This window comes from Lontra canadensis, unplaced genomic scaffold (assembly GCF_010015895.1).
Source record: "Lontra canadensis isolate GAN:19392208 unplaced genomic scaffold, GSC_riverotter_1.0 scaffold2, whole genome shotgun sequence".
Classification (NCBI taxonomy): Eukaryota; Metazoa; Chordata; class Mammalia; order Carnivora; family Mustelidae; genus Lontra; species Lontra canadensis.
This window is the reverse complement of record NW_022630996.1, coordinates 16702046-16716313: the sequence shown is the minus strand read 5'-3', so window position 1 is coordinate 16716313 and position 14268 is coordinate 16702046. Positions and strand designations below refer to the sequence as shown.

General features: G+C 46.9%; 1 protein-coding gene across 1 annotated transcript in view; it reads left to right on the top strand.

Annotated features, from left to right (window-relative positions):
• SND1 (staphylococcal nuclease and tudor domain containing 1) overlaps nucleotides 1-14268 on the top strand; it is a 411695-nt gene that overhangs the window by 304875 nt on the left and 92552 nt on the right. Inside the window, exon 16 of the mRNA XM_032869880.1 lies at nucleotides 7555-7664. Coding sequence (XP_032725771.1) covers nucleotides 7555-7664 — 110 coding nt within the window. The remainder of the gene's footprint in view (nucleotides 1-7554; nucleotides 7665-14268) is intronic.

Genomic DNA, 14268 nt, shown 5'->3' with positions numbered 1-14268 from the left:
TCAAGAAATCTTTCCCAGAATGTAGAAAACAATATACCAGCTCCCTGGTCTGGGCTGCTTTCTCCTAAGCAGAGGGATGGGCTTAGTTGCCACATTTCAGTTTTACGGTCAAAAAAACGGCATTTTCATTTCAGTTGGGAAGCTTATTTATAACCCAGTAGTCATCCCCACGCTTAGTTTTTCTGATATTTTGTCCAGATTTTTCTTTCCCCTAATAATTACACCCCACATTCTCCAGTTAAGCATTTTCCCTCCTTTCTCGTGTTTACACCTCTCAAATATTTGCAGATTGTTATCTTGTCACCCTCTTAGTCACCGCTTAGCTGAACTGTACAGATTTAGCACCTTTTATCTTTCCTTTAAAGGCAGGCCTCCCCGCCCCTGAGTCATTTTCCACTGCTCCCTTGAAATGTGCTCCAGTTTTCTGCATTTCCATGTGGCCACACAGCTTCCTATAGCAGAACACGGGGTTCTAAGTGGGGACGGTTTCCCTCCTTTGTTGCATGGAAACTGAGCATCTCTGCCGCGCTCCGTCCTCCAGCCGCACCGGCACTGCTGGTCGGCGCTGACCTCTCCCGCGCTGTGTTTCGGCTGCACAGCCAAGTGTGCCGAGCTGAAGACCAGTAGGGTAAACGAGTGTAGCTGTGCTTGCGTTTTTTTCCTTGAAGTGTTATGTAACCGTGGGAAAGTGGGATGTAAGGAGTCAGGGATTCTTCCGGCCCCTCTCCTGGTGTTTGCATAACGTCTACATTAACCCTGACAGTTCATTAGCCATTTCCTTTTCTGTGTATTTACTTCTGTCCAGAAGTATTCTCACCCGTGCTCACTTACTCAGCATTTCTTGAGAACCTCTGTCTGTGGTGCCGCTGTGTGCTCGGCGGCGCTGTTGGATGTTGGAAGGAAGAAAATCTGAATGACACGGTACCCAGCCTAAGAAGCAATTCGATTTTAGTTTTATTTGGGTTGCAAATACCAGGTTGTCATATAGGCTTGCTGATGGCAGCAGTAAGGGGAGAGCAGATTTCTGGGAACATACCGGAAAAATCTGACAGGGTCCAAGGTTAAGCCCAGTATCCCAGCTTGTGGCACCCAGAGGCTGACTGTGGCTCAGCAGTGGCTTCAGGCCCTCCCCAATGGGACTCTGGTGGTGGTACTCCAGTGTGGATGCCACTTGGTCCCCTTTGCTTATTGCCTCCTTCCTCTGGCTCCTAATGGGCTTATGTTTTGCACAATGCTGGGTTCATATTCCAGAAAGAGAATCTTTTTGGCTCGCCTGTTACCTCCCATTTCTATTTGGACAAAGTTCTTTGCCCTCTGCCAGACTGACTAGAGATCAGCCACCTTGAGTCTCGTGCAGCTGCAGCTCTCCCTCTCTTCCCCGGCCGGCCCCCTGTCAGTCCCCACCTTCAGCTTTGACCACTGTCCCTAGTTTGTGGTGTGGAGAGGACAGAGGCCAGGGTTAAGGGCTAGAGAATGTAGTTGCCTGATGCCTTAGCAAGGCTTGGCATGATGAGCCCCGTGATTGACTTGTTGCGTACATTCTACCAGAGGCTCCCAGACACACATGCACCTGTCTCCTGTAGTCCACTTAGCACGTGTTATTTCTTAGCATTCTGCAACCTGTAATCTTAATAGTAAATTAAGTCACCAATCACAGGCCTTACTCAATGGTAGAGGAATAGAATGTTTTCTTGCTGGTGATTAAGCTTTATTGGCACGAAGGCCTCTTTCATCAGTGAGTGCTCCGCTTCCAGCACAGGGCCTAACCCAGAGCGGGCACGGCTGTGAGTGTGTGTGTGTGTGTGTGTGTGTGTGTGTGTGTGAAGTGGAGGGAGGGGAAAGTCTGCTGAGTGAACTGCAGCATTTTGCTGTATCCTAACTGGCAGAAGGCAAAGATCTTATCTGTGAGCTTCCTGCACCCTTCCCTCAGCAGCATCCAAGGCGGTAGTGAACACACTGGACGTGAAGTAAGCACCATTGACTAATGCTTCCAACTGGTTATTGTTTCCACTAGGGTTTTGTTTCCTTTAGTTAATGCCTGGTCTCTTTGCTGGACAAAGTGCCATTGGGAAGCTGTCACTTCTAGCCAAGGCAGATTTGCCACACTTCCCTTTAGCTCTCAATAAAGGAAAAACCAAACACACTTTGAGCCCAGAGGCTTAATTATCATAAAATTCAACATACAACGTAAAATGTTCAGAGCTATACATGACTCTCACATAGCCATCAGCAGAATCCCCTATATAGCCGTTATCATATCATTAACAAGAATTTGTACTTCTTGTTCGAAAGCTGACTGACCAAAGTGTTTGTGTTAATTGACCTAGTTAGTCAATGTCTCTGAATGTATAATTTCTCTTTAATAGAATGCTTTATAGCCCAGCATTTTAAATTTGAAAGGGGGCACCCTGAATTCCGAGAGTCAAGCTTTGGGTGAGGAATCTCAAAAGTGCATAGCCAAAACTGTAGGATTTTATCTCCACGGGAGACTTTGGAGTTCCTTTATCTTATAGGCAGAGGCCGTGAGGCCCAGAAAGGTTTCATACTTCATCGTGGCAGAGCAGAAGCCAGCACCATGATGTGCTGATAGCTAGTGATGCACTCTGTCTTCCTGAGCCACACAATACCAGGCACGTCCTCTTTGCTACTGTAAGTCGTATTGGGCAACCATCATTTCCCAGAAAGCATAAGAAAGACATGAAAAATAATGGGTTTTTAGCTGTAGGCAGACAGGTCTGTAGGACTTTAAAGAGGTCAAGGAGCCAGATGGATTAGGAGGGAAGGATGCGTCTTACCTGCCCTTCATGGACATCCGCTGAAAAGCCCCACAGGGTACAGTATCTCTTCATTCTGGCACACTCCACAGTAGGGAAGGAAAATGTGTTACGAATGTTTGGGATTTTTAAATGTAATTTATGTTTAAAAAATAAACATAATATAATTTATTTTTTAAACAAAAATTGTGTTTAGTGTTTTGGATAGCTTGTATGTGTCGGGGGTAGGTTGGCAGTTAACCTGCACCTGTGGCCTATGAAGCCCAGCAGAGCTGATTATGTCCCCAGCAGCAGACACTACTGTGCCTGTGCATTCTAGTAAAGACAGCTAGTAGTGGTAATGTGCACGATCCAGAATCGTGGGTACTTTCTCACCTGGCTGGGGAGAGCTTCTGGAACTCCAGTCATCTCTGACTTCATATGTACAGTCTAGGGAGCTCTGCATTGCTGCCTGTCAGTCTGTGCTGAGCTGCGGCCTGGCGTTTGCTTTCTGAGAACTCAACTTTCTTTGCCTTGATCTGTTTTCTCTAATTCTTTCCCCCTTTCTTTTCTTTTCTCTCCCTTTTTCCTTCTCTTCTTTTTTCTCTTCTCTTCTCTCCTCTCCTCCTCTCTTCCTCTTCCTTTCCTCTCCTCTCCTCTTCTCTCTTCTCTTCTCCTTCTCCTCCTTCTCCTCCTCTCCTCTCCTCCCCTCTTTTCTCCTCTTCTCTTCTTCTGTTCTCCGTATTGGTAATAGAGCAGCACACCAGGGACACCAGCCCAGTAGTGCAGTCTTTGTTTAAATAAAGTTGCAGCAGGGACTGGGCTGACAGTCTGTGTCTTCCTTCACCTGGTGTTCAGCAGCAGCAGCTGTCCTTCTGGCTTTTGGAATGTTAACACTTGTTTGCTTTCCTCTCTTAGTGGACAGTGTATTTCTTGCCCTGCTCCCTGATCCCTTGGGATACAAAAGCAAGTCCAGAAGCTGAAAAATAAGCACTCACTGTAGCCTTTGAACTCTATAAGGGGGCCAGCAGGGCTCTCCCAGGCTTCTATCTTCACCTATTAGTTAGTCTACACCAGTGTCAAGCTGAGGGCCTTGACCCACTGGAGTTTTAATTCAGTGTCATAACCATCTTTTTTTCTCTTTAATGAAATGGAACAGAGGAGATACAGAGCATATCACATGTAGTCAAGATTAACCATTGTTTTGTGAGAACTTTGTTATATGTAAGTTATATACCCGTACATAAATGTATATATGGGTCATAATAAAATTAAAGGTTTGAAGACACCCAACTACATAGTTCTTTATCTGTAGAAGTACATTCTGCCTCTCCCTGCTCAGGCCTCGTCTTGGCAGTCTTCCTAGTGGGGAGTTTCCCCCTTCCCCTCACCTCTTCCCCCACCCCCGTTTCCCTCCTCTTCCCACTTCCTCTGCTCCTGAGTATGGAAACTGCTACCACGGTGGCCCTAGTGCCCAGCACCCTCCGCTTTATGTCCAGACCCCAGCTGTGCCTGTGCTCCCTGACCCTGCTCACCTGCTCACCTGTTCAACGAGAAATGGAGGACCCAGACCCTGAACTCCTACCTGGTCTCCATTATGGGTTATGACACCCTCTAATTAAAAGTGTTGTTGAACTCCAGAACTGGACTTTTTCTCAGTGGCTTTAGCATCTGGCAGTCTAGGATTCTGAAAGGCCACTTAGTAGCTTTGTGATTTCGGGCCTTGTGTCTATTTGTATAGAGAGGGTACTCAATAAATACTCATTTTACACCTCTTTTTTTCCCCTTAGCACTCATACCCAGGTTCCCACTCCCATTGGATGTGTTTTTTAACATACAGCCTCTCCCTGTCTGTCCTGAGCTGAGATGTGACAGTTTTGACTGGAAAGGGGTTACTTTGGAGGAGACAGAGGAGAGACAGCCCATGAGAAAAGGAAGTAAATGATAAAAGCAGAGATAATACTCTTGTTCTCAAGCAACTTTTCTATTCCCTCTCCTTTCTTTTACCTGTCTGCCTGACAGGAATTAATATGTGTCAACGTGTTTACTTTTTTCCACTCAGAAAGGGGCAGGGAGACCACTTGCTTGTGCTTCCTCTTCTTGAAGAGCTGAGGATCAGCTGCTGGCAGGTGGAGGAGCCGCCTCGGAAAGGCCCTCCTTTGCCTCTGAGTCCACACGGAGTGCTTGGGTTTTGGTCACCACAGGTCTAAAGGTCTCTCTCCTGAAAGTCATTTTTAATCCATTTCAGCTTGATTGGTTTAACTCCCTGGACTTGTTGAGCCATCTTGCTTTCTGGATTTACTCACTTTGTGGTCTTCAGGTTTTATAGAGAGCTACTGGGATCTCTAGATTTCTTGAGATTTCTGAAACTAAGATCGTGATATAGGGTAGAGTGGGTACATCTTCTGAACCAATGAATCTCAGAAATTTTCTGTGCTTTTTTTTTTTTTTTAAGTCCTTCCCCCAGTTCCTGCTGCCCAGTCAGTTGTCCCAGCTTCCTCTCCGTCCCCAGTTCATAAACACCCCACCAACAACACCTAACTCAGCCCCACCCAAATGGCTGCTAAAGGTCAGAAACAAACTGGAAACTTGTTTTAATGTTATTCTTGTTTTGCAGCAATGCTTTATCTGTGGATATGTGGCCAAAAAGTTCAGTAGAATTGTTTATTTTTTTCTGACAATTCTGTTCTTGCTTAGTTTGCAGATAAAAAGTGGTTTTGGGGGGCACCTGGGTGGCTCAGTGGGTTAAAGCCTCTGCTTTCGGCTCAGGTCCTGATCCTAGGGTCCTGGGATCGGGCCCCGCATCGGGCTCTCTGCTCGGCGGGGAGCCTGCTTCCTTCTCTCTCTCTCTGCCTACTTGTGATCTGTCTGTCAAATAAATAAATGAAATCTTTAAAAAAAAAAAAGTGTTTTTGGCTGTTGATGTTGTAGAAATATGGGCTGTCTTTCATTCAGTTTTACTCTTTCCCCATCTCTCCCTTCAAGGTTAATCTCAGGTTCTTCAACTCTGAGTTTATTGTTCTCTTTTACAAAAAGCAGTTCCACTTCTCCCATGCAGCCTGGAGCTGAAGTGCCCAGAATGAGGCAGCCCTAGCGATCTTCTTGCCCATGGGACACTTGGGCAGGGCCTTCTGCTGTCCCACGTGTGCCTTGGTGGGAGAATCACCTTGGCCACCAGCCCAGGCTGCTGTCCTGGTACAGTTGCTGGCCTGCTGCTGTTCTCCCTCTCTGCTGCTTCGTTTGATGTGCTGTATTCCTTTTGTGAGGCCTTGAGGCTTGGAGAGAAGGCTCTGTTCTTGAGCTTCTGAAAACCCAAGGTATAAACTATTCCCTTTCCTCTGAGCTTCATGACCTTGAACCCATGCCGTGGCAAGAAACATGAGCAGCCACTTGGCTGCATCTAGAAGAAATATGTATTCTGTCCCAGCAGCAGTGGCCCCTCTTCGCCCAGAGGCTCCCCCGACACCCTGCGCCAGATGTCTTCTACCTGCACCTAAGGCTGCTTCTAAGTGAGACCTAATACCTCCTGGTTCTGCCTTATGCTGCGGCAGGAGGGACCAGCAGCCTTCGGAGACCTGGGCATTCTGTGTATCCTCCCCCATACTTTGATCATTTCCTTTCACTGTCTCTCTAGCCTAGTTCAGCTTTTTGCATTAAAATTACAGCTGTAGTATGATTTTTTTGGAAATTCTTCCAAGTAACTTGGATCTCAGAATGTGACATATTTCATGGTCTGTCTCCAGTGACCACTGTTAGTAATAAATACATTTGCAAAATGAATGCCTGAATCAAAGAGAGAAAGAAAAGGCAGTCTGAGTTGGTTAGTGAGCACCTGTGTTGTATAAAAGACTGTCCTCGGATATAAAGAAATGTGAAGAATGGGATCCTCAGGGATCTTACAGGCCGGGTATGGAGTGAGAGACAACTGAGGTTATGAGCGTGGGTGATTACTACAAGCGGTACTATTAATAATAATGGTGAAACAATAAGAGGTAAAGCATATTACACCTCTCCATATGCCAGGCATTATGCTACTACGTATTTTACGTACATAATCTCCCCTAGTTCACTCAGCATCCGAGTGAGGTAGATAAATTATTCTACCAGTTTTACAAATACGACAACTGGGGCTTTGAGTGGTTTAATAACTTGGCTAAGGTCACAAAGCAAATAAGTGATAGAATTAGGATATGAATCCAGGTCTGTCTGCTTTCAGACACCTAATACTTCCTCAGTATTCTGTTTTTTTCCTGTTTCCCATTCTGAATGAAAAACTGATGGTACTGTTGTCCAGACTATAGCCAGAGGACAGTAGGGGAAGCTTATGAAGAGAAAAACGACACTGAGTTAACACTTGTGAATTTGACGTGAAAGTCGGGTGGTTAAGAGAAGCTATCTAAGAGTCCTCTGGAATGGCTCTCAGGAGGCAGAATGGCTGGGGAGAGCAGTATAATTTAGGTGAGAGAGCCATTTCTAGAAGTGATGGTTAGGGCAGTGAGACAATCGATCGGACTGTAAGGAGTGAGGAGCACAAGATGGGGCGCACCCCACATCTGCGTGTGCCTGTGTTCCCTGCACATCCTTATTGGAACTCCCCAGGTCCTCTTAGTAGTCGTCCGGTGCAGGGACTAGGAGCCCCTGTCTGTTGCTGCGGCGCTGGCAGTGTTGGGTTTTCCCTCTGGGGCACCGTATCTTGGATGTGCTGGCATTCTGCTCTAAGTCCTGCCCTGTTGGAAGGGTCAGGGGCACTAGGCCTACTGGGCCCCTTTTCATCACAAATTCTCCTTCTCTCCTGACACAGGCATCGAATGCCCCAGAGGAGCCCGAAACCTCCCAGGCTTGGTGCAGGAGGGAGAGCCTTTCAGTGAGGAAGCCACACTTTTCACCAAGGAGCTGGTGCTGCAGCGAGAGGTGGGACATCTTACAGTTGCTTCTTGTATGAAGAGGGGTGAGAAAATGGGGCTCCCTTGGTCTGATGTCTTTCTGCCACATCAGAGATCAGTCTGTCAATTTTTCCAGTGCTCAGCCTTCCACGTCCACCATCCATTGTGGGTCTGCCCACCTCCTGCTTCCTTGAGCCCTGCATCATTGACCAGCCACCCCCAGATCACCCCTCACCGTCGGCGGCCTGGGATACGTGGCGAACGCCAAGCCCGCCTAGCCAGCACCCTAATGCAGAGGGCTTACAGCTTTGCAGCCCTCCTCCTTGGCGAATTAGCCCGAGCTGCCTGCCTCCAGCTGGATTTAGAAGCTTGACTAACCCTGTCAGGGGCCAATTTTCTTTGAACATTTATTTGTATCTTTGAGTAATTGCATTTTCTGTAGCGGGTTTTCTGACTTAATTTAATTGTATTTCTGTTTCTGCCTGTTGGGCTGGCTCTCGCAGGCGGGAGTTAGGCTTCTCAGCGGCCGTGGTGTCCATCTACCTGCTAATTTTTTATCAAGTCATAGTCAACGGATCCATCTTCTTTCCAGGAGTGTTCCAGTCATTCATCCTGCTCGGTGGGCACAAAAAAGGAACAGTGGGGGAGTGTGCCGGGCTCAGGCTGAGGATTTTAGATCTGCCTTTGTCCTCATTTCTTTTACAATCAAACCCATAGGGTCCCTTCAGCTTTCAGGCAGTATCATAATATGCACAGAGCTAGAAGATTATGGGGTCCAGGAGGTTCGCCTGCTCTTGGGTCTTTGTAGGTCTTTGAGATCAGACGTGTGGGCTTTGAGACATTCATAAGCTTCAGCATATCTCATTTTGATTTGAATCACCAGCGAATATATTGGGTACTAGAGGCACAAGAGAACAGGGTAGTCCAGGATACCGCGTCGGACTGCCCTGGCCTACAGAAAACCCCCTCTTTGATTGCTGGCTGAGCAGTACTATTTGCGTTTGGTTGCCATCTTTGGGATTTCTTTAGCACTCACCTTCCCATTTCGTGAAAGAAAGTTGTGTGGCAAAAGACGTCCTGAATTCTTAGTCCAGGAGCTGTGGGTTCCAGTTCCCGAAAACGAACTGCAGCTTCCTGGGCATCGCACCAGCTCTGTCAGCCGTCCATACGGCGGGGTGGGGATGTGAGTGCTTGCCGCCTCGTCATCTCTTCAGTCTCACATTGACCCCTATTTTGGTTTTGGTAAGAGATGTTCATGTTCGTGAAGAAGAAATCCTCGTATTGGCATGCAAAGTGGCTTCCCCTACCCCTCTATTTTGTCTTTGTTTTTGTTTTTTAAGATTTTATTTATTTGTTTGAGAGTGAGAGATACAGAAAGCAGGAGAGGGGAGAGGGTCAGAGGGAGAAGCAGACTCCATGCTGAGTGGGGAGTCTGATGCGGGACGTGATCCTGGGACTCCAGAAATCACAACCTGAGCTGAAGGCAGTTGCTTCACCAACTAAGCCACCAAGGCGCCCCCTCCTACCCCTCTATTTTGTAACTGCACAATGTAGCTTAAATTTTTATCAATTAAAGATAGCCCCTGCTGGAGAAGTATTTTAAGAATCCAAACACTCTAGTTGTCTCTCGGTAACTGTTGCGATGTGGGGTGCGGTCATCAGGTAGAAGGGGCAGATATTTTATAATTTCCTCAGTGTGAGCCTTTGGATAGTGAACTACAGAACACTTCTGGGTTGGAAAAAGCAGGGGAGTCCCCCCCAGGGTCTGTGACTTAAAGACATCCCAGAGGTAGCAGCAACAGATGCTGGCTGGACGGAGGGAGGAAAAGCCTTCCCGGGTTGCCTGAGAGCTGCAGCGGCAGCATTCTCCTTGCTTCCCTGCCACACGCCACTTCTCTGTTGCCCTCCCGTTTCTCACTGCCGTCTTCCCCTGCTGTTTCACATTTCCCAAAGTTTCTTTCCCTTTCTTTTTCAACTCTTGTTTCCCCAGCCTCTTTTCTACCTGATCATGTTTCTGGCCTGCTGATGGTACCCAAAGTCACAAGGGTGTCAGAGAATACTGACCACTGAACGGAGGGAGTGTCCCGAAGCTCTTTCACTCTTAGTCTGACCTTACCCTTGTCTGTATGTTTGCTGATATTTGATTATAGAAAAAGATAAATTTTTCCCCATCTTCTTGGATGCCCCTGGCATGTGAGTGAGTTTGCAGATTTTAGTCTAATTCAGATTTGATGCTTAGCTTTCTTGGTTGTAGTGCTGCAATCTTGCCGAGCCCTAAGCTGGGATCTCTTGATATAGAAACTTTCTGCATTTTCTTAGCCGCTTATATAATTATCCGGCCTGACTGCTTTGAAGGGTCTTTATCCACAGGAAAGAGGAGTATGGCCTAAACTCAGGATAACTTGGAAGTTTTTACTAAAGGAACCAGTTCTAGACTGTTCTCCTGGGCATTTCTCTTCATTATATATATATATATGAAAACTGTTTTCTGAATAGTGTAGGAATGACAAGCAGTTTTTGTTTTATTCTAGGTTTATTCACTTAACTTCAGTCTATATTTTTATTTCATATATTGTCCTGGAGAACATTTCTTTTGGTCTTCTTCCTTCTACCCCCGACAGGGATCTAGAAAAGCCTGATGGATTGGCATTCCTGGATGCAGAGATGCCTCCTGCCCTTAGGAGAAAGCGCCGTGTAATTGTCTGGATGCCTGAGTGTGGACTCATAGCCTCGCACCCAGTAGCTCGTACCTTCAGGCTGCCACTGTTGTGCCGGGGCGGCGGGGGTGGGGGGGGTCGTGGGGAGGCACTTCTGGGGTGGAGCTGCTGCTGTGATGGCCCGGGTTGAGCAGGTTTTTTTGTGCCTTGTGCCTGTTCCTTGACAATCAGCTTTTAGTTCAGGTAATCAGGTATTGTGATGATGTGATTGCCCTTGACCGTGCCCCCATCCCTCCCCTTTAAATTTTTCTTTTTTAGTATCTTACTTTTGACGAGGATTTGTCTGTCCCCTGCCTACTTTTCCCAGTTACTTGAAACTTGGAGTATCACATAGGAAAGGAGAAGCACACCGATGATGTGATTTCACAGCATGTCCTGGGCCCCCTTTGTGATTTCACAGTGGTGCCTCCGTCAGGTTTGACTCACTTACATGAACCAGTAAGCTGACTGGGAAAGGATGTGGTGAGGGAGAGATGGACACTGCCCTTAGGGCAGCCCCCCTGCTGGGGAGCAAATGCAAAGTGGGGGTACAGGAGCCTGACTCCCTGTTTATGAAGTGCATTTTCTTGGCTTTGGGTAGCCAGAGCAGAAATTGCTGTCTTTTTCTCTATTTCAGTAAAGAGAGAGGTGTAGTCTTTCCATCCCATAGCCTCCTGTGAAAGCTGCCAGAGTGTCTCACAAGTCTGTTGTGTACATTTCGGATGGCCCCCATTATCTGGAGACTTGATAGCCTTGCCTTCCTTCAGTGTGTTTTACAGTGACACCAGTTAGCACGGAACTGCTGACCTTCCTGGCCACCACTCAGCCCCATTTTCCTGTCTTTCCTGTCACCTTTCATTGTATTTCTTCTTTTTCTTCGTTTTTCTATGTGGTCCTTCTCCTTAGCCATTGGTTCCCGTTGTCTTTTATCTTTTTTTTTTTTAAGATTTTATTTAAGATTTTAAGATTTTATTTATTATTTACAATATTTAAGATATTTATTTATTCTATTTATTTAAGATTTTATTTATCTATTTGAGAGAGAGAATGAGCACAGGGCGGGGTTGGGGTAGGACAGAGGCAGAGGGAGAAGCAGGCTCCCTGCTGAGCAAGGAGCCCTATGCAGGACTCTATCCCGAGACCCCGGGATCATGACCTGAGCCGAAGGTGGATGCTTAACTGACCAAGCCACCCAGGCACTCCAGTTGTCTTTTGTTCCTTTCCCTGAGCTAGGAGGCTGGGAAGACTGAGGTTAGAGGTCTGGGTGTTCTGGCCTTGTTGCTCCAGGGCAAGAGAAAGAGCAATTTAGACGCCAGCCTGTTATCTCACTCTTTGTGGCCTTGAAGGCCAAAGCAGCCAAGGAACTCTGAAAGGACTTCATACTTAATTTTACTCAAAGGAAATCCAGTTAGCTCAACAGTTCTTCCCAGGCTGACTCAGTTAGGATGTAACAGGGGTGGGCAAGTCGGCCCACTGCCAGTGTTTGTGAATAAAGTTTTAGTGAAACACTGCCACACTAATTGTTTTATGTACTGTAGTCTGCGGCTTTCATCCTCTTAACAGTGGAGTTGAATAGTGACAACAAAGGCCATAAGGCTTGTAGAACCTAAAATACTTACTTATCTGTCTTTTTATCACAAGAAGTTTGCTGTCCCTTGTACAGTAAGTACAACAGGCTGTGTTGGTTGGTTTAAATATCTTGCAGCCCTGAAAGTGACAGTTTGCTCTCATGTCCTCTGCCTCTGAGGCTGGGCTCCTTCTGGACCACGCAGAGTGAGATCATTGTGTCCGTTGCTGTAGCTGGGATTGTGAGCTATATGAGCGCTGTGTCCCACTGGATGGCATGAGCTGTGGGCCCCCCTCCCGCAACACAGCTGCCTCTTTCAGGCAGTTCTGTGCCACACTGCCAAGGACAGGAAGATCTGGTGTAGCTTCCCAGATGGGGAACTGTGCCCATCGCTAGCATCTTCCCAGAAGTAGTGGTGAGTGTTAGCTAATGGGTAGATAACTGGCTTAAATGTGAAAACTCCCAGTTTTCGAGCTCCAGTTATCACGTGGTTCTGGGTGACTCTTTCCTGCCTCGGTATTCCTGTCTAAAACATTGATCTGGCAATCCAAAGCCATCGTCTTCCTTTTGAGGCCCTTCCTGTGAATAAAGCCGTCCACGTGGGATCTCTTCACACCTTGCCAGAAGGCCAGCTCGCCAGCACTCGCTCACTGACCCACTGCTGCCTGCATGGCGCTGTGGTCGCCGTCAGCAAACCATGAACTCCTAGAGAGGGGGCTCTAAGGCATGAAAAGAGATCAGTGCCACAGTTTAACCCTCTTCACAGTTCGAAGATATAAGAGATACATTTCCCCGGGGCAGGAGGTAGGATGTTGGAGGTTTAGTGATCCATTTCAAAGACCTTTTTCAGTGACCCCTTTGTCCTCTTGAGATCTCAGAAATTACCTTTTGCTGCTGCCTGGAAAATGTCCTTGTGCTGGACAGCCTAAGCTGAAAACTCTGGCTGCTGCCCTGACCTATTTCCCTTCCTCCTGCTGGCATCGAAAGGGGGGATGCCTCCCTGGGGAGCCCCCGCTGCAGGTCACAGCAGGCAGGGCAAAAGTCCTGGATCCCCTCGCTCCCACAACCCCGTTTTTTTGTTTTTAAACCAAAGATGCACAAAAGATCACAAGCAACTATTGCTGTCTGAAGAACGTGTATTTATGTTTCGGAGGAGTATGGACTTGGCAGTGAATACTGGTGTGTATTTATGGAGAGATGTTTGGGAAAGAAACCTTAGAATAAAAGAAAAATGGTTTCTTGGTTTTTGTTTTTACCACCAAGTGTGCCGCATCTTGTCTGAGAAAGATAATAAACGGTCCAAGCAGTTTACCATTGAAACTGTTTCTCCACATTTCCCCATAGTGCTGTGGTATATGCTCTCACCCTTCCTGTTCCCAACTGCCCATGCAGGTCCCTTCCCTGTCCAGGAGACACGTGGGAGGAGAAACACTAGCAGAGTTAGATTCCTGGATGAAAGTAATAAGGATAGTTCAAGCCACAGGGAAAACCCAGAAGAGTGAGGGCAACCCGGTGTCCATAAGACCGGCAAGACCCTGCTCTCAGACTGTCCCCGTGTTCCGTAACCCTCGCTGAGCCACTAATAATGACCTGCTGGGAAGGCAAGCCAGCTGTCTACCAACGTTGCACTCATTTGCAAAGAACAGCCTATTCTAGATTATCTCTGCCACTGCCCAGGGGAAAGGGAATGCAGCAAGGTCACCTTTCTAAGCCACCCTCTTACTCTGGGAGGTGTTAAGGGCTATTGGAGGCTAAGGCTTTCCTCTTAGCGCCCCCCACACTCTTGATGGTTCATCCTCCACTAGTGGTCTTTCAGTTTGTTTTCCTTAAAGGCTATTTACTTTGAAGGGGGCTCAGGTCAGGACCTCCTGACTTAATAGTGATAAGGCTTTCTGTTTATATAGTATTTTCTAGGGTAAAAGTGTCTTCATATACAATCTTTCATTTTAATCTCAAAGCAAAACTACACGAGAAGTATTATCCCAGTGTCACAGTTCAGGATGCTGAGATGGACAGTGACCTGCCTCTATTCACAGAGTTTGTTGTAGAGCAAACACCAAAACCCAAACATCTACACTCCAAATCAGGTGCTTTTTCTTCCCCAGATTTTGCCAATTTTTCTATTAGAATGTGGTCGTTCTTTTAGCAGTGTTGTGTCCTTTCTCAACCCTCAAATATCTGGACCTAATTAATTTGAAAAGAACACCCCTAAAGGTCCAGCAATTAAACTGAGAGTTCCTCTCCAGTACAGAACCACTGAGTCTGATTCTGGAAGCTCACAAGACTCCAGAGGGATCCGAGAGATTTGCTGTGGCCACACCTTCCCAAAATACATATACTCTTGTCACAGTTTTTACATTTTTCAGTTG